This window comes from Fusarium proliferatum (assembly GCF_900067095.1).
Source record: "Fusarium proliferatum ET1 genome assembly, contig: FPRO_scaffold001, whole genome shotgun sequence".
NCBI lineage: Eukaryota > Fungi > Ascomycota > Sordariomycetes > Hypocreales > Nectriaceae > Fusarium > Fusarium proliferatum.
The window spans coordinates 6,223,986-6,241,864 of NW_022194790.1; the positions used below are offsets into that span (position 1 = coordinate 6,223,986).

The 17,879-nt window shown below is 48.2% G+C and overlaps 6 protein-coding genes across 6 annotated transcripts; 4 read left to right on the plus strand and 2 right to left on the minus strand.

Annotated features, from left to right (window-relative positions):
- Positions 1–41: 41 nt before the first annotated feature.
- Positions 42–4,611, plus strand: FPRO_00045 (uncharacterized protein; the record flags this gene model as incomplete). Its single annotated transcript, XM_031225828.1, has 4 exons — positions 42–257; positions 330–3,769; positions 3,828–3,923; positions 3,984–4,611. 4 exons carry the CDS (start codon positions 42–44, stop codon positions 4,609–4,611), a joined length of 4,380 nt encoding a protein of 1,459 aa, XP_031076425.1.
- Positions 4,612–6,182: 1,571 nt separating this feature from the next.
- On the plus strand, positions 6,183–7,008 carry FPRO_00044 (uncharacterized protein; the record flags this gene model as incomplete). Its single annotated transcript, XM_031225830.1, has 2 exons — positions 6,183–6,741; positions 6,800–7,008. The coding sequence occupies 2 exons, from the start codon at positions 6,183–6,185 to the stop codon at positions 7,006–7,008; spliced, it is 768 nt and encodes a 255-aa protein (XP_031076426.1).
- Positions 7,009–7,629: 621 nt separating this feature from the next.
- Positions 7,630–8,250, minus strand: FPRO_00043 (uncharacterized protein; the record flags this gene model as incomplete). The annotated part of the gene is made up of 1 exon (XM_031225831.1): positions 7,630–8,250. The coding sequence occupies one exon, from the start codon at positions 8,248–8,250 to the stop codon at positions 7,630–7,632; it is 621 nt and encodes a 206-aa protein (XP_031076427.1).
- A 2,201-nt stretch (positions 8,251–10,451) lies between these two features.
- On the plus strand, positions 10,452–13,872 carry FPRO_00042 (uncharacterized protein; the record flags this gene model as incomplete). The annotated part of the gene is made up of 2 exons (XM_031225832.1): positions 10,452–10,523; positions 10,585–13,872. 2 exons carry the CDS (start codon positions 10,452–10,454, stop codon positions 13,870–13,872), a joined length of 3,360 nt encoding a protein of 1,119 aa, XP_031076428.1.
- A 955-nt stretch (positions 13,873–14,827) lies between these two features.
- FPRO_00041 (uncharacterized protein) lies at positions 14,828–15,833 on the plus strand (the record flags this gene model as incomplete). Its single annotated transcript, XM_031225833.1, has 2 exons — positions 14,828–14,931; positions 14,996–15,833. 2 exons carry the CDS (start codon positions 14,828–14,830, stop codon positions 15,831–15,833), a joined length of 942 nt encoding a protein of 313 aa, XP_031076429.1.
- A 683-nt stretch (positions 15,834–16,516) lies between these two features.
- FPRO_00040 (uncharacterized protein) lies at positions 16,517–17,533 on the minus strand (the record flags this gene model as incomplete). Its single annotated transcript, XM_031225834.1, has 1 exon — positions 16,517–17,533. The coding sequence occupies one exon, from the start codon at positions 17,531–17,533 to the stop codon at positions 16,517–16,519; it is 1,017 nt and encodes a 338-aa protein (XP_031076430.1).
- Between the last annotated feature and the right edge of the window lie 346 nt (positions 17,534–17,879).

The following is a 17,879-nucleotide window of genomic DNA, read 5'->3' on the forward strand; positions in this document are numbered from 1 at the left end:
CTCCCCCGCTGACCTGTAGTGCCAGTGTCAGTTCTGCGGCCATGTCGTCTGTTAGCGCCTGTCTCAACGATGACTCGCTGGGGCCTGCTGTGCGTGGCTGTAGAGGCAACTTTGACTTCACTGTCGCCTTTGAAGATGTCGTCTTTGTCATTGCACCAGCCACTGCCTTCATTTGCCTTGGGCTGTTGCGTATCCTGGCGCTTTGTCGTCGCCGTCGCCCAATTGTCGGCGCTTCGGCAGTTCAGTGGACGAAGCTGGTATGCGTCTCTAATGCATCACCCTGTCTTGAGTACAAGCGACTAACAAACCCTCTCTTCATCGTCGTATAGTCTCTTGCAATAGGGTTGGCCCTCTTGCAACTTGCCCTTATCGTTCTTGGGCGAAACTCGTCCCGGTTCGCTTCAGGACGTTCTTTGGCTGCTGCCTCCCTTGCGTTCATTGCAGCCCTGCTTCTTGTCCCACTGTCATGGATTGAGCATTCAAGAGCGCCACGACCTTCAACGGCCATCGCTGCCTACCTTTCCGTCACGTTATTATTCGACGTTGCTCGGACACGGACAGCATGGCTTCTAATTACATCGGGGCTGGGCCAGGAATACGCTTCTGTATTGACGACAGCCACTGCCCTCAAAGCTCTCATGATTTACCTGGAATCTCAACAGAAAGAGAAATGGCTTGGCTGGGAGATGAAGCAGCATAGCCCTGAGGAGACGAGCGGAATCTGGAATCTTGGCGTCTTCTTCTGGCTGAACACGCTGTTCATGAAAGGCTATCGTGTCATCCTGACGCTGGAGAGTCTATATCCCCTCGACAAAGCACTTGAAGCTGAATCACACCAACATCTTGTTGAGAAAGTTCGGAATAATCCATACAAGACTCAAAAGTATGGTCTAGCACGTTTACTGCTGCAGATCCTAGCTCTTCAGTTATTACCACCAATCATTCCCCGTGCAGCGCTCCTTGCTGCCAGTATGTGCCAACCTTTTCTCATCCACGCCCTTTTGCACTACCTGCAGAGCGAAAACCAAGCTCAGAGCCATGGATATGGACTCATTGGCGCGACGGCTCTGACGTACGGGGCCATCGCGTTCTCAACAGCATTATACTGGTACTTCCAGGAGCGTTTCGTCATCATGGTTCGAGGCATTCTTGTGCTCGCCGTGTATGAGAAGACAACAGAGCTGAGGATGCCCGTCGACGGCGACTCTGGCGCCCTCACATTGATGAGCACCGACGTGGAGCGCATCACAAGAGGAATCCTCGACCTCCATGAATACTGGGCCAATACGATCCAGATCGCTCTGTCTTGCTGGCTGCTTCAGCGAGAGCTCGGCGCTGCATTCGCTGCCTCTCTTGGCGTAGTCGCTGTCTCAACCTTGACAGCGTTTGGGATAGGTAAACTTCTTGGACCGCGCCAAAAAGAATGGATGGAGGCAATCGAAATGAGAGTTGGTGTCACAGCGTCCGCTATTTCGCAGATGAAGCTGGTTAAGATGTCAGGCATGACAAAGCCAATCCAGTCTTACGTGCAGAGACTGCGTGTGAGAGAGATTGAGATCGGTGGGCGTTGGCGTATGCTCCTTGCTGCAGCGGCTACTATCTCTCAGGTTCCCATGACCTTGTCTCCCGTTATCACATTTGCGGTGGCAACCAAGGCGCTCAACACTACCTCTATATTCGTCTCAATCTCATACCTTACCCTCCTCGCGTCGCCCCTGATGATACTGTTTCAGAAGATTCCACAGTTTCTCGGGGCGCTAACCTGCCTTCAACGGGTCCAGACGTATCTGGAACGTGAGCCAAGGTTTGAGTATCGCCATGTGCATAATGGCATTGTGTCAGCCGCGTCTATGACGTCGTCCTTTACTTCCATTGCTAGCACCAATGGTATTGGAGTTGAGATGCAGACTCTGGAGCAGAAAGGCACTCCTCACGTCGTGATCAAGAACGGGAGCTTTGGGTGGCACGAGAACGTTACTGTTCTCAGACATGTCAACATAGCCATTCCGACATCACATCTCACAGCTATTGTTGGTCCTGTTGCAAGCGGGAAATCCACCCTATGCAAAGCTATTCTCGGCGAAGTCCCCTTTGCGACAGGCTCTGTGGTTGTTCACCGATCTAGAGTCATTGGTTACTGCGATCAACAGCCGTTCTTAACGAACGCCACCATCCGCAACAACATCCTTGGTAGTAGCTCATTTGACGACAAGCGATATGCATCCGTCATAAACGCCACCATGCTCGATCGAGACCTCGCAAATCTCCCCCAGGGCGATAGCACGATGATTGGAAGCAGTGGCATTGCCTTGAGTGGCGGACAACGACAACGAGTAGCAATTGCTAGGGCGCTATACCTTGTAGATGCTAAACTCCTAATCTTTGATGACGTCCTCAGCGGTTTAGATGCAAGGACATCGGATCATGTGTTCCGGCATGTCTTTGGACGAGATGGCATGCTTCGTCGTCGTGGGGCCACTGTTGTTCTGTGTACACACAACCCTCGGCACTTCCAAGCCGCGGACTATGTCATTAGAATCAGCAGTGATGGAGACGTGACTGCAGAGAAGCCCGCTGGCGACGGTACACTTTCAAATACTGATCTAGGCTTCGCCTCAGAGCCAGCTTCGACTGAGGGACTTGCCAGTACAACAGACCCGACATCCTCCCAAGCATCACCAACTGTAGCCATGACTACAGAAGAAGCAGAGGCACGAAAGTTGGGTGACAGGAGTGTTTTTTCCTATTACATACGCACCATAGGCCTCATTCCCATTGCCGCCTTCGTTTTCGCTTGTGTATGCAACGGCTTCCTCAACAACTTTCCACGCATATGGCTCACTTTCTGGGCTGACGATGCGGCCCGACCACAAAGAGGATTGTCGCAACTACACTCTCAGGCCTACTATATCGGAATCTACGGAATACTCCAAGTACTAGCTTTATTATCTTTTATGGCTGCTGTCGTGCTAGTTTTAGGACCTTTTATCCGTCTCAGTGGGTCTGTACTGCACCAGAGGGCGTTGGAGACTGTTATCAACGCACCGTTGCAATTGTTGACAACATCGGATACTGGGACCATCACCAACTACTTTTCCCAAGATATAACTATCATTGACAATGAGCTCCCCATGGCTGTAGCCAACGTAGTGCTGGATGTCTTTGGTGTTGTTGGAATGGGGGTCCTTATCGCGTCATCATCGCCCTGGCTAGGACTGACTTACCCGGCTATGATACTCATCCTATGGTTGATTCAACGGTTCTACCTCCGTACATCTCGACAGCTTCGATTGTTGGACCTTGAGGCCAAGAGTCCGTTATACACACATTTTCTAGATACATCCAGAGGCATCGCCACCATTCGTGCGTTAGGCTGGACGGGAAAAAACATCAAGCACAATCATCGACTGCTGGACCAGTCCCAGAGGCCGATGTATCTACTGTCAATGGTACAGCGCTGGCTGTATTTGACCTTGAACGTAGTCGTTGCTGTTACGGCAACGGCTCTTGTAGGTTTGATAACTCAGCTTCGGTCCAGTTCAAGTCTTTCTGGTGCGTCACTTGTCACGCTGATGACATTGAGTCAGTCATTGAGCGACATTGTGCGGTTCTACGCCGCATTGGAGACTTCTATTGGAGCTGTAGCTCGTCTCAGGAATTTTACTACCAAGACTGGGACGGAAAGTGTTTTGCACGGTGACGTAAAACTTGATCGGCTGTGGCCATCGAAAGGCGTCATTGAAGTACAAGGAGTCTGGGCGGCGTACAAGTAAGTTTCTAGCTGAAGCTCTCTGAGAAGGCATTGAGAAACCTGACTTACAATCTAGATCCAGTGGAGGAGATGCTGAGGAATACGCGCTGCAAGGAATTGATGTCTTCATCCGAGCTGGCGAAAGGATAGCCTTGTGCGGTCGTACAGGAAGGTTTGCCTCTCATTATCACAGAGTCTTGAGACATTTTTGCTAACTGAAGGTGCGTGGCAGCGGAAAGTCTTCTTTCATTCTCCTCCTACTCGCCCTGTTAGAACCTTTGCAAAAGGATAATGCCGAGTATATGCTGTCCATTGACGGTGTCCCTCTCTCATCTATAAATCCTCAGATGCTCAGAGAAAGAATAATAACCGTACCGCAGGACCCAGTGTTCTTGCCAATAGGCAGTACTATTATGGAGAATCTAGATCCGCTGGGGGTAGCAACGCCAGAGCAGTGTCGTGAAGTTCTGCAAGCAACGGGCCTCTGGGATATGGTAGAATCACAGGGCGGGCTGTGCAGTATTCTATCAGAATCCTCACTTAGTCAAGGCCAAAGGCAGGTCTTCAACATTGCTCGAGCAGTACTTAAACGAAAAACGAGTGGCAGCTCTGTACTCCTCTTGGATGAGTTCACCAGCTCAGTCGATGCTGACACGGAGCGAGACATGCTGGCAATGATCGAGAGGGAGTTTGCTGGTTGCACGATAGTCATGGTCGCCCACCGACTGCACATTGTGTCTGAATTTTGCGACAGGGTGCTTGTTTTGGATCACGGAAGGATTGTAGAGGACGGTGACCCTCGGACGCTGGCAAGGGTTGATGAATCGTGGTTTGCGAGTCTGTTGGCAGCTGGGGGATGAAGGCAGGTTTAACATACATAGGTTACTGATTACGAATCAGTAAACCCATCGTGTTTTTTTTTTCAATTGTAGGAGCGAGATCGTCGTGTCGGCAGTTCATTCAGCGGACTGTCGGACCGATAGTGACATCAACAGCATGTTTCTGTACTGAGAAGGTGGTGATGTTTTGCATGGAGGGTCTGTGCATAGGTACGCGTCCTCAATTTCCGTGGTCTATCTCCTAGCTCATCTACGGGAGGAAAGCAAACTCAGGACCTTGATCCTGAGTGACAAAAAAGATTTAGGTAAGTTTCTTAGAGTACCTATACTAACCTTAGGATATCTTTTGCTGGGTATATTTTGACACCCTCCTTTAAGATCCGGTGTTTTCTTGGTCCCCGGGCCCCATTTCCTTAACTCCATGTGATTGATCGAATGTCATTGACTATACGCCATACCCAGGTAGGCAGGCCCCTTAGGTTTTACCTGTCAAGTCCATCTGCCGGCGCTATGACCCAGCTAGTCCTCGCTAGGTCGGAAGTTGGCCCTAGGACCCTTTTGAAGATGTCATGTGCAGCTAATGCAATTAATGGGAGCTTGGAAATGGGGATTTACAACACTTGCCGTAGATGTCAATCTTCTCAGCCTACTTCAAAGAAGAGAAGCTTCGTTTAAATCCACAAGGTCAGGCCATGTTGATGCAGTCCCTAATTTGCGCAATATAGCGCCCCGATCAGCTGTCGTAATAGCGCGAAGTTTAAATCAAAACAGTGCCATAACTTGATATCCATTGGAACAATGCCGGCGCTAGACGACACGTGCATCTGCGAAAATGTTCACGGACTCACATTTCACCTTGACAAAGCCTCATTGCCTCCACTCTGAAGCACAAGATTCCATTCATCACGGGTTGGCAAAAGGAACACGAGCCACGTATATGGCCACTGACAAACAAATTATGGATGTTCGGCATCTTGCCGGTAAGAACGGCAGGCGATTCTGCTCCCAAAGAGTCAATGATGTGATCAACTCATGGCCTTCTGTCTATCCAAGTGAGATCAAATCTCAGGAAACCCTTATTGACAATGGCATCGGCCAGGCATCACTAGAACGCACTTGGTCATAAGATGACCAAGTTGCTGAACCGAGAGAATGCCATGGGACAAGACTTTGCCCCGACGCGTACAAACGGTCTTTATTGCTAGAAGATAATTACGCCTCTCAAAGCTAGGTGAGTAGAGAGTTTATCCTGATAGTTTCCTTTATAACTCAATAGCGACAAAGATCATCGTAAATAGTTGTTGAATACGAGACCCACCGCATATACGGCTGCCGATCTACCCGCCTGCTCGGCACAGTCTCCGATAGGTACCCGCAGGAGACGGCAGGAATCACAGTACGGCAATACAGGGATCACCTAAGGATTCCAACGACCTTCTAGTCCGTATAGAAGAGAATATATAGTATAAGAATTGTAAGCTCTGAAAAACATATAAACTCCCGTCGCTTTCAGTATCAGAATCCAAGCAAGCACCAAACTCCTTCACATCAACTCCTTCATTTCCTCACCATCCTCACCCTACAAAGAAAATATGTTTATCCCAGCTCTGCTAGCTGCCCGTGGGCCTATCACGGCCCTGACCATCTTGGTGAGCACTGCAACCTTCAGTGCCGGTGCCTTCTTTGTCTCTCTTCGCAACACCGCTCTCGACTGCGCTCATGGCTCTGCTACCAACGCCGCCTGTAGTGTTGACATCCTCACTGATCTCGTCACTTTCATCGCCGCTGCTGGTGCCACCGCTGGAGCTACCTTCATCGGACTGACCACTCCCACTCCTCGCGACTCCCCTGTTTTCCGTGTCGATGGTGTTGATGTTGATTGGTATGAGAACGCAAACTCGCAGCGCCATGGACTCAACAGGACTATTGACAATCCCGCAGTCGTTGAGTGGCAGTTCAACCACACCTCACCTATCCAGACGTACATCACATATGAGAAAGATGGTTATCTCCATAAGCGCCTCGATACTGGAGTCGACATTCCTGACCCAAGTGGAAAGAGATCTTTGTGCCGCGCTTACTACGATACCCGCTTCTGGTCTGACGATCTGCGCAATTGGGAGTACCGTACGACGCCCTCTGCTTCTGTTTGTAAGTACACAACACTATGTCCCAGGTATCGGAGTCCATTCAGCTTACACAGAAAAAGGGGGCGACATTGGCGAAGATCTTTTCTACCAGTTTGTAAACAGGGAGTGGAAGGCAGGATGTGTATGGTTCAGAGGAAACAAGGCAGCTACCGGCGGCATATACGAGGCGTCTTTCGAGCTGGGTGCATCTTGTAGCCATGATGAGCCTGCCAATCTGAACTGTGGCAGAGCTAACTATGACGTTGAAGTTGCCGGCTTTCACTTCTAGTTGGGGGGTGGCCAGTTTCGACGACTGCAGCACAACTAATCATAGAAGACAAATGAAACAGGACGGAGGACGGTCTAGCACGCTATATCATTCTTTACCCAAACTATCAAGTAGATAGAACACACTCACTAGCACTTTTATATACTATCTTGTTGAAGTCCTCAACGGTGTCAGTTATAGTCCTATAAACCATTCAGTTGGGGAAGGGAGAATAAAGGTCACGTCTGCTATGTTTATCGGTTGCAAGTGTTAAATGTCTTATTAACATAGAAACTCACACTTAGTATTAAGACAAGGTACAGTGTATATACTAGCGATAATGTTAGTAAACATAAATAGCAGTCTTAAAAACCCTCAATAATATACATCAACTTGTAGATATGTGTTATTGTATATACTTAATTTTTTTTCTTTTTTTGCATCCTTTTATGTATTGTTTTATTGTTCTCCTATTTACAACCCAGATAGACAAGCCGAGAGGGAAAAGTCCAGGCCAACGGTCAGAGTAAGTCATCATCAAAAACGATGGGCCCTTTGTGTTTAGCCTCTGTAAAAACCCTCTCAATCTGTGCCCCGCCAAACCATCCTCTAAAATTCACTCGACTTGAAAACAGCCCCCCATTAAACAGCCACGCTTCCAATCTTCTTGTTCTGATCGTTAAAGATATGGAGCACCTTTGCGACAACAAGGTTGCCCAGTTCAATACCCGAAGTGCCAACAACCTTAAGAGCGGTTCCGCCCGCATCAAGACCCAGGTCAATGACACCAGAAACTACTTTAGTGCTGAAGTCAAAAACTACATTCTGTGCGGTCTTGAAGGGATTCTCGGCATTCTCAAAATGTGTAGCGACAATCTCACCGTTGACCTTGACGTTTGTGAGTTTGTCGTAGAAGGCGTTGATACCCTCATGGTTGCCGGGAAGTTGGTTGATCACGTAGTCGATGACAATGATGCCCAGGACTCTGCCGGCTGCATTGACGACGTGGATCTTGAAAAACTTGTTGATGGCTCTCTTGGATAAGCCTGAAGCTGCTTCATCGCTCACGTCGCGAGGGACGATGGCGACTTCGTTCGTCTCAACGTTGGCAGTCTGCTCAAAATCATCAGGCACAGCAGGTGCATGAGGAGCTCTGGCGACGTTGTCGTTGAAGGTGGCAGCATCAGAGGCTGGCACAGGCGAGGCTGTGACGCCTGTAATGGCAGCCAGGCCGAGGAGGATGGGACCAAGAGAGAACTTCATGGTGAAAAGAATGTTAGAGGTAGATAGTGGTGAGTTAAAAAGAGTTGAAGAGTGATCTATTGAATAACTTGCGAATGTGATGAGGAGAAAGATAATAAAAGGGAGCGGTATGTCGATATATTTATATGTAAACAACATCCAGGATCTCTGGTGATATCTCTTACCATGATACTGAACACATCCTGAAGCTTCATCTTCGGAGACAGGCTTGGATAGCAGGCATGTAATTGCGCCATGGTAGGGGTAAGATGAAGGACAGACTAGAATACGAGAATTCTAGTCCTATCATCATCTGAAACAACTCCTGGAATAGTAGGCTACCCAGTAAACTGGTAGGTAAATGTTAAACTTTAACTCTAAGCCTTGCTAGTACTAGTATGCCTCTCGGCCTTACCACAGATTTGGTTCACAAGTCAGATCTAGTTCGGCAATCACGGCACAGAATGTATTTAGAGTTCCAATAGCTGTAAGCCAAACATCGGATTATCGCTTAGAATGACTTAGACAAGTGGGATAGAACACGCCATCTCCCGTCAACCTTCTCAAAATACAGTAGTTTGAACTGTCGTATAGACAAAAGCGCGCGCAGGGCTTTCGCTAAAAGATATTCCGTTGACCTGAGGCTCGGCAGATGTAACCCTGCAACGATATAAAAATGTGCATGATTGACTACAAGCTATACATGTCTTTCCCCATACAATGAGGTATCTGTCTTTAAACAGATTTGCCGAGTATGGCTATGGCTGTTCGTATAACACATCTGCCGAGTAGTCTAAGTCCCATGTGATCATTTTCGACTCTCAGCCACAGGTTTCACCAGAACATATCACGACTAGCTTACAGTTCAGACGTTACTCTCTGGCGCGCCTATCATAAGCTAAAGCTTGGCGAAGTTAACAGCGCGAATCAAAAATGAAAGTGACAACGTGCTCGATGTACGGGGTGCGTTGAATTAGTGCACCCGACACAGAATAGCATCTAATAGGCGCCGGGTAAGTAACCCCAAATTGATGTTCCCAGAGACGCTCAGGGTCTAGAGCGCTCGTATTATTTCTACCTGCAGCTGTGTTTTATCAATCGGCTACTCGCTGCATAGGTTGCCTCAATCCCCTTTCTGCCGGTTTGATCTTCTCTGTATAGCGTCTCCTCGGATTAATAGCTATAGCTCCACGTATTATACTGTTGGCAAAAGTTTCCCAGTTTTCACTTAGAAGTTAAGTATTTAATGTCTATCTTTTCGAGTGGCATATCTGTCGATTTCACGTTCAGTATTGTTTTAAGCAACTGAGGACTTATACCTAACGTATACCCAACTTTCTCTTCGCCGCAAGCTTCTCCTTAAGACGCGTAAAACAACACATGTAGAAGCCAACAGCATAATCCAGTATACAAAGTCGCTTCCTTGGAACATGGCGGTGGTTAGAGAGAGTTCCAATCCATCTTCTCTTCCCCTCCCACAAAGGCTTTCGCCGACTTGTGGCTGTAGTTTCACTCAATGCCGTTGCACACCGTAACAAACCAGTCTCTTTAATGACGCCCTTGATATCACAGTCGTATAACTGGAGGCTGAAGTAGCGTGCCAGCTGTATTAAGATGCCCAAGTTGATCCTTTGTTCTTATGGCCACATATATACCGTTCTCCAAAGGGAAAGGCTGGGTTCTACCAAACGATGGGCCGTTCGCATAAAGCATTTCACATTGTATGTCAGCGGCGACATCAGGCAAATAGTAGCTTCACCGCAGAATCATGATACAGACTAGCTCGTGAAACATTCCGAGCACTGAAGTAATGCCGTTGTGCGGGAACCTGAGCCTGGTGAGATTTACTGTCATGAAAACCCTACGAGATGGCGTGGGCGAGAGGTCTGAAAGGTTTTTGGGAAATCAGGGCCAGGCAGATTAAACAACTGGGTCGTAAGGTTTAAAGGCGGTGTGACATCAGATCTACTTCCAGGAGAGTAAGACACGAGGTCGATTGCAGATAGTCCTGTGGGACTAGGCAGGCTATAGTACTATAAGTACCTAGTGATTTAAGTTCCCTTAAAGAGGGGTTAATACCGGGATGTCCGCAGAAATTATAGCCGCCGTGGCTTACAGGTGTCTCATTGATTCCGAACCGCCAAGGCGGCTGTACGGCTGTGGCCAGGTCGTTACCGCCTTTGGCTATGAGGGCGAGCCAATGATCCCATGCCTTTCAAGCCATGCAGCTTATGAGGCCTCCTGAGTGGAAAAAGGCAACTAGGCGAACCACAACCTTACCGACTATTGGAGGGGTATGTTCAATCCCTCACAAAGATATAATCTCTAACTTGGAGCTAACATATTATATCTAAGTTGGTGTCTTCTCGATTACGACGCCTCGTCACAGCCAAGAACATGGATATCCAGAAGATAGGCGCATCATTGATTTCTCAGACCGCGGAAGCCAACTTTGGTCTGGCCACGCTCAATGTTGACTTCAGTGTCATCAAGCTTCAGGCGCCGGCAGAATATAAGCCACTGGGAAATGAGTTAACTCCTTCACGACGAAGTGCGGCTGAGGATGGTATGCCTCATGTCACAGCACGGAAATTGGGTGCTTTATTCCAGGATTGGATTCCTCCAGTACCAGATCTTATCAAGGCCTATGGACGGCGTGCGGTAGAAATTGCGCAATGCCGATCGGTTAATCCCAAGGCATCAAAGTCGGATGGAATATTTGCCGATCACATTGGAATAGATGGGACTGGTATATGGGCAGCTGCCACTTCGGGCCCTCACGCCATCCCGGTTTATTTGCTTGCCTGCATGCTTGCAAGAATGTGGTCTACCGCGGAAGCTACATCTATCTGGACGGAACTCGTCTCTGAAAGGAAGCGTGAGCTTGCCGGAATTGAGGAAACTGACCCGTCATACGAGAGAGCTCAATTTACATCTCGCATTTCGATTCCGCGAGAGGATCTTGCTCATTGGGAAGCGAGCGCACGATCTTGGCTTCAGGCTGCCGACAGATCGATGGCTAAAAAGCAGAAGCAACTCATGCTCATAGTGGACAACACCGAACTTCCTGTCAGCACGACACCACAACTTTTTGAAAACGTTCGGGGCTCTTGGAGATCTGCTATGGTAGCTATTGACTCTCTTGTGAAAGGACTCCCTCAGTCTGTCCAAGATGGAGCCGTGCTACTAGGCCTTTCTTCTTGGCACTTATATCCGGACATGGTTGTGCTTGGCAAGGGACCTTCACCAGTTCGAGTGGAACAGAAGGATGACCTTATTAACCCAGCGGGGCTTTTGACGATTGGGCTTAATATAGCGAGTTCAAAGCACCATGGAGTGTATTGGTCTCTCCCACTTTCCCATCTCCGCTACTACGGCGGGCCCGTGATGGCGGAGAGATCACTTGCAACTCAGGGAAATCGCATCACGGTTCAAGAGCTATTTCAAGTTTCGGTCGGAAGCCTGACTCGGTCATGGAATAAAGATCGGAAGAATATAGCCTCCATTATTGCCCAACTCTGGGGGTATATCGATTCTGAAGCCCATCAGCATGCCGCCCCAGGAATGATGCACTGGTTGGGCTATATTGCAAGGGCTATGGATCCACTACTTCATTCAGGAGATTTGGCCCAGAAACAATGTCTCCAGCTCATGCGCTATGGGGAAAGGCATTGCCAAAGCTTTCTGGAAGAAGGGAGACCGGTTCCCGAACTGTTCGGCATACTAAAGCTCACGACGCTTCTGCCTCTTCTTAATCATGAAGAAGATGGGGTTGAGATTCTACGCTCATATGCAGAGTCCATCGGCCAAAGCAGTGAGAGGGCTTATCTTATTCGATACTTGGTTGGGAAAGGTGACTCTAAGAGCTACTCTCTAAACTTTGAATATGCTACAGCTTTTCCAACTCAACGGCCGTCATTAAAGAGGAACTACGATGGATCTTCTATTCAAGGAATCGGACATGTTCGTTGGGTTCAAACGCAATTCGCGACAGATGAGAATATGAAAGAGTGGTACTATGATGACTCGAGACTTCAAAAGATTGCAAGCATGGGAGAATGTGCACTTCCCATCGAATCGGAAATGGTTTCCGTAACCAAGGGGGACAGTTCCTTCACTTGGACGGGCCCGCCAACGATTTTTGAAAGGTTCAAGTCAAACAATAGTTTTACTTCATTCGTTGACCTAGACGGAGATACAAATACTGGTTTGGAAGAGTTCTATCCCAGCGAGGTCTCTTTTCATCTCGTCGCTGGGGACCCGAATCGGATTGCATTGTATGCAACTCAGCCTCTGAATGAGCGCACTGGCTCACTCTCTCTACCCACCCAAATTAATATCGAAGCACTCTCGGGATCACTGGAGAGAGGCTCGATTAGCCCGTTGAAGCTATTGGGGTACCTTGATGCCTTTATCATGCATAGGCGGGACCTTCTGTCGAGCTTACGGGCGCTTGTCACTGTGGAGAATATTTACAAGATGTTACCAAATTCCCTGTTAGCTCTCGGTGTCACATCACAGCCTCTATTCAAGATGCCATGGATTCCGAATATCGACGTCATGGGATATCAATTTTCTGCGTTCTCACTTGACATTGGGAGAACCTTTGCTTGCATAGCTTTATTTGAATCTGGATGTCTTGCTGTCAGTCCTGATAACTTGAGCAATGTCTTGGCGATGGCCACCGGCGATTCCATCTATATCGCAGCGGCCCTTCTCTGTGATCCCGCTGAAGGTGCTTTGCCCTCTGAAGTTCGACGAGTGTGGGGAAGCATTGGAAAGCCTGGAATAGCAATGATGATTCCGCCCACAGAGCCTCAGATTCGTGATGTGGAGCGAGACTGGAGGGTTGTGACCCACGATACGTTCGACGGGAAGCTTGAGAACTCGTTTCAGTCAACTACTCTCCACCTCCGGTTCACCGACTACGTCCTTCCAATCGACGTTGGTGCTCACGGAAACAGAGACTTTGAGGTCTACTTTCTAGAATCTGTTGTGTCTATACACGATCATGGGGAATGGGTTGCGGACCTTGATATATTGGGCCAACTTAGCTGCCCATATCTACGGATTCTGGACAATGCGTGTCTGCACACTGACTCTCATACCACAAATCAAATCGCCATAGGAAATCCACAGTTCACAATGATCGACAACTGGAACGAGATATTGGAATCTCCCGGGAATCCCTCGATTGTGCGCTCTATGGGCAATTGGCTTGGTCGTCTGGCCACAATGGCTCTTTGTCTGCAAATGGGTCATCCGACTATTGTTCTGCCGAATCAATTTTGTTGGGAATGCATTATTGAAGAGTGGAGAGAGATCAAAAAGTCTCAGGACACAAAAGAGGATACCCCCTCCAGTCCAGGGTCGGAGAGCCCCGAGCAGACTGAGTCAGGATCTCTTGAAAAGGCAGATCTTCGAGATTTTGCTGCTAGTGCACTGGTCTCCAGTAACACAGAGTTGTCGAACCATTATGAAGATACTACAGAGCTTCTGTGGAATTCTGATTTAAAGAAATGGACTTCCACTTCCTGCAAACCTGTACCCAGTACCCAAGTCCCTGACCTTACGAGCAGCAAGGAAGACATGTCTAGCAAAAGAATTTTAGCGGAAATGTCTGATTTGGTGGTTATTTGTTAAAGTTTCATAGCATTTAGTTGTAATCCTATTGCTATTGACATCGAGATTTTTAACCAGTTTCCTTCTCTATGTTGTACGCATTAGGTAGTCATTATGGTATAATGTTTAAGTTGTTAGCTAGATGTATTCTTTGTTGCCGAGAGGTGTGGCAAAGAGCCTGAATCAATATAGAGAACTTAAGATGCTCTCGTCTTCTCTCCGTAGAAAGTCGGAGAATTATCTAATAATAGAGGAGTTAATAAATTGTAACTAATAAGAACTCAGGAAACTGTCACTGCTTCAATAGTTGCCTAAGCCACAAAAGGTCTCGATTTTGCAATACTAAAGTACTTACGTCAGATCATAGCCCCGGAGTTACTTTCAACCAATGAGGAAGGTATGGCATGTCATTAGGCTACAGATCTGACTAGAATTATATCTCAGTCAGGCTGAAAAGCGGTTATCGGCACTTCACACACAAAGTCTTAAGACCCCCAATTAAACCCATGCATCCACTGCAGCAAGAATTATTGGTTATCGTAGAATATTTAGGTAAAGATTAAGTTCAGGAAAACTAATTACGTCCTTGTTGATTATAGGCAACCTCAAGCTTAACTTTACAGACGGTAATCGACTGCTGGTTACACCCATTGCGTTCCGTGCTGAATCCGATATCATTCGTGACTTGCTTGTGGTGTGTTGATACGTATGTATGATTCTCCCCGTTGTGAGTCTAGGACTTGGCCACTAATTCTGAGGTCCCTCTCAATAACAGCCCGTCCTTAGAGGCACTGCGCACCATGTGCGTCAATGGGGTATAAGAACCCCGTCTAGCCTGTCAAAGTCCCCAATTCATTCACGCCACGGCCAAGATTCGAGAAGTTCATTACTTTGGTTCGCAAATTTTCCATATCCCTTAAACTCAAACACCATCCTCCTCCTTGCCAACAATCCACAAAGACGCTGTGTTGCCTATATGTCAGCATATACTTTGCCGATTGCGGAGGAAACGCTGGAAGGTAATGGGTCACCCTTACCGACTGGCTGGATGGCCAAGTGGAGCCCTGAGCATAATGCATGGTAAGTCTCACCAAGTTAAATTTCGTAAGAGGGTCCGAATGAGTGGCTCAGTCTTGTGTTCTAGGTACTATGTCTTTCTTGCTACAGGGGCCACTCAGTGGAAACATCCCGAGGCCCAACACAAGCAACAACAATATCAGGGCCTTCAAGGTCCAGATCCGAACATCCCTGCGATTGAGAATCAGCCAACTACCATGGAAGTGGGGATGGATACACAAGTCACTGCGGATGGAGATCGTGGCCTAGGAAAGACTGCACTGGCCATGGGTGGAGGCTTTCTGGCTGGCTCTACGCTTCGCAATAAACTTGAGAAGCATCACGAAAGCCATGGCCAACAAAATGCCCTGGGGAAGATGGCCCAGTCTGTTACAATCGCTGGCGCTGGCGCCGTTGGAGCCAAGATAATGGGTCTTTTTGGAAACAAGCAGCAAGAGCAGCACGCAGCACCACCCGTACAGACAGCAACTTATACGCACACGCAAACACAGACGCACTACTATCCAGTCTATGTACCTGGACCACAAGTATCGCCGCCGCCGCTTTGTTATGGGCAACATCCACAGAGCACCTCCAGCTATGCTCACAGTCCCGCTGTTGAAACAGTTGGCGCGACTCCTGATATACAGAGTTTGGGCTCGCCATGGTCTCTTCAAAGCCCTGGTTCTGTAAGTGCATTCCAGCCTCAGAGTGGCCCACTACTGCATATACATGGTGCCGTGTTTGCAGACAAGAACGTTACGCAAATAGTTCGAAGCCTGGTAACCCCACAACAAACTCTGCAAATCAAAGGAGATTCGCTGGTTGAACACTTTGGGGATCCATGGCCTGAGGTGGAAAGAAAGATGTTCAATGTGCTGTATTCCTACGGAGATCGGCCTATGGAGCTTCTTGCCGCTGAGTAAGTAAAGTGTGATTGGATTGTAACGACTGGTGGTTAACCTGTCTCGTGAAAGCACGACCTCATCAAATATCGAAATCAAACATGAGGCTATATCCAAAAGACGAATGGAGTTCTGCCAGGCTCCTCCGTCGCCAATTATTGCCGTGGTTTGGGGATACGAGAATGTATTGACGTAGGTATCAGCTCGTTTCGACATACTAGTTGCGCGTGACTGACAGCGTTGCACAGAAGGTCGAGGATAGAACAGCTGGAGAAAGAAGGTGAGTTGGATGGTATGGGAGATACGCTCGGAGCAGGTGGTTTCTGGGGTTGGGAGCCAAAGACGTTGGTGTGCTATTTTAGGACGAGTACGGGTGGGGTTGGGATCGCGTCTTGTAGAGACGGAGGGACAATCCGGCTACCCTGGAACCCGCTAGCCAAATGGTCTTAAAATTAGCAGTAAGACGTATTCTAAATACGCATTATTTGAAAGACCTAATTATACATTTAAGAATATTGATAAATATAAAACTTGCCTCTTAAAGGCCCTTTTAAATACGCTTTAATTTAAAGAGTTAAATACCTTACTAACTAGATATTCAAGATGATACATAACTTTCTTACCATCTCTACTTACAAAACTCAAATAGTAATGAGTGCCATCCTATAAAACGACTGAGAGATCTATCATACTTCATCTCCAAGCTAACCTATGAACCTGCAATACCTAGTAAACTCGCCATCTGCTAGTACTGCATCAGGTTCTTCTGGCAGCATACCAATAACAAACTCAATACTTCCGTCTTCGCGCAGTGGATGTATAACCGCCATCCGGAATGCCGCATTGATAGCAACCATCTGTATGCGCATCGCTGACGGCATGCCGCTGTCATCCAGTAACTCGTCTCCAAAGGAGATAGCGCTTGTTTGGAAAAGCATCAAGTTGGTGACTGCAATATGCATCCCGTCCATCCCCATGCACGCGGTAGTCACCTTGGTGTAGTCAGGTACCGACTGCAGCAGCGTGAATGCATCGTGGACTAATGAGGGTGTGATGTGAACTGTTGCAGCTCGGAGCACCTGGGCAACTTGCCCGACTGTTGTGCCTGTGCCACAGAGCATCGCCACAGGCATACTTGGTCGGTTGATGATGACAAGATTACCCATATACGACTCTGGTAGCAGCTTTGAGAAATACGGTCTGACGTCGATAGGTAACTCAACTATGGCCATTTTATCTTCATCAGAGGTCTCGCACCACAGATGAGTCTTCACACGATGACGCGCTCTTATGGCTGAACGCCAGACGAACGCTTGAATAGTATCGCTGACCGATGTCACGCCCTCAGCTGTAGGGTCTTGCCGAAGCTGCTCAACCATTTCTGTTGACATGACAAAGGTGAATGCTTTCATGAGCCGACCGTGGGAAGGGAGGGTCGGTGGCCATTCGAACTTCCGGAGGAAGACTGGAGCCGGAGGGAGCGACGACCTGTTCATGGGGTTATTGACGTGGGTCCCGTCCTCTGCCTCGGCCGGGTCTGGGATGTAGATGAAACCCCATACGTTCTTGTCTACTTGACCAACTGGTTTCACATATCCCTCTAACTCGTAGAGAATTTGTGGAATATTACGATTCATACTCTGCTGGTCCAGCCAATCGCAAGTCGCCGAGGCTTCGCCTTGCACATAACGGCAACAATCGCTCCAGATACGCATCACCATGATGGCTCCCGTACCATCAAATCATTGGTGGTGCAAGTTGATGGCCAAAATACTACCGCCATCGATAAAGTTGGCCTGCGCCATGAACACATCGGCCGGCAGCGGCGGCGCCAACGAAGAAGAGAGTACAATGTCGTCTGCAAAGCTTGAACACAGGAAGCCCCCGCCAAGAAGTTTTGGGAAGGACGGGAGCACCGTCGAAAGGTCTTGGTAACCTAACGTCATGTTCGGCTAATGTATTACCAGTGCGACATTACAATCAATGGGACATCCATCTTGATCTATGACCCTCCTGCAAGGCTCGGGCCTAGTTTAGCTCTAAGAACGTAATCACCGCCTAGCGCTT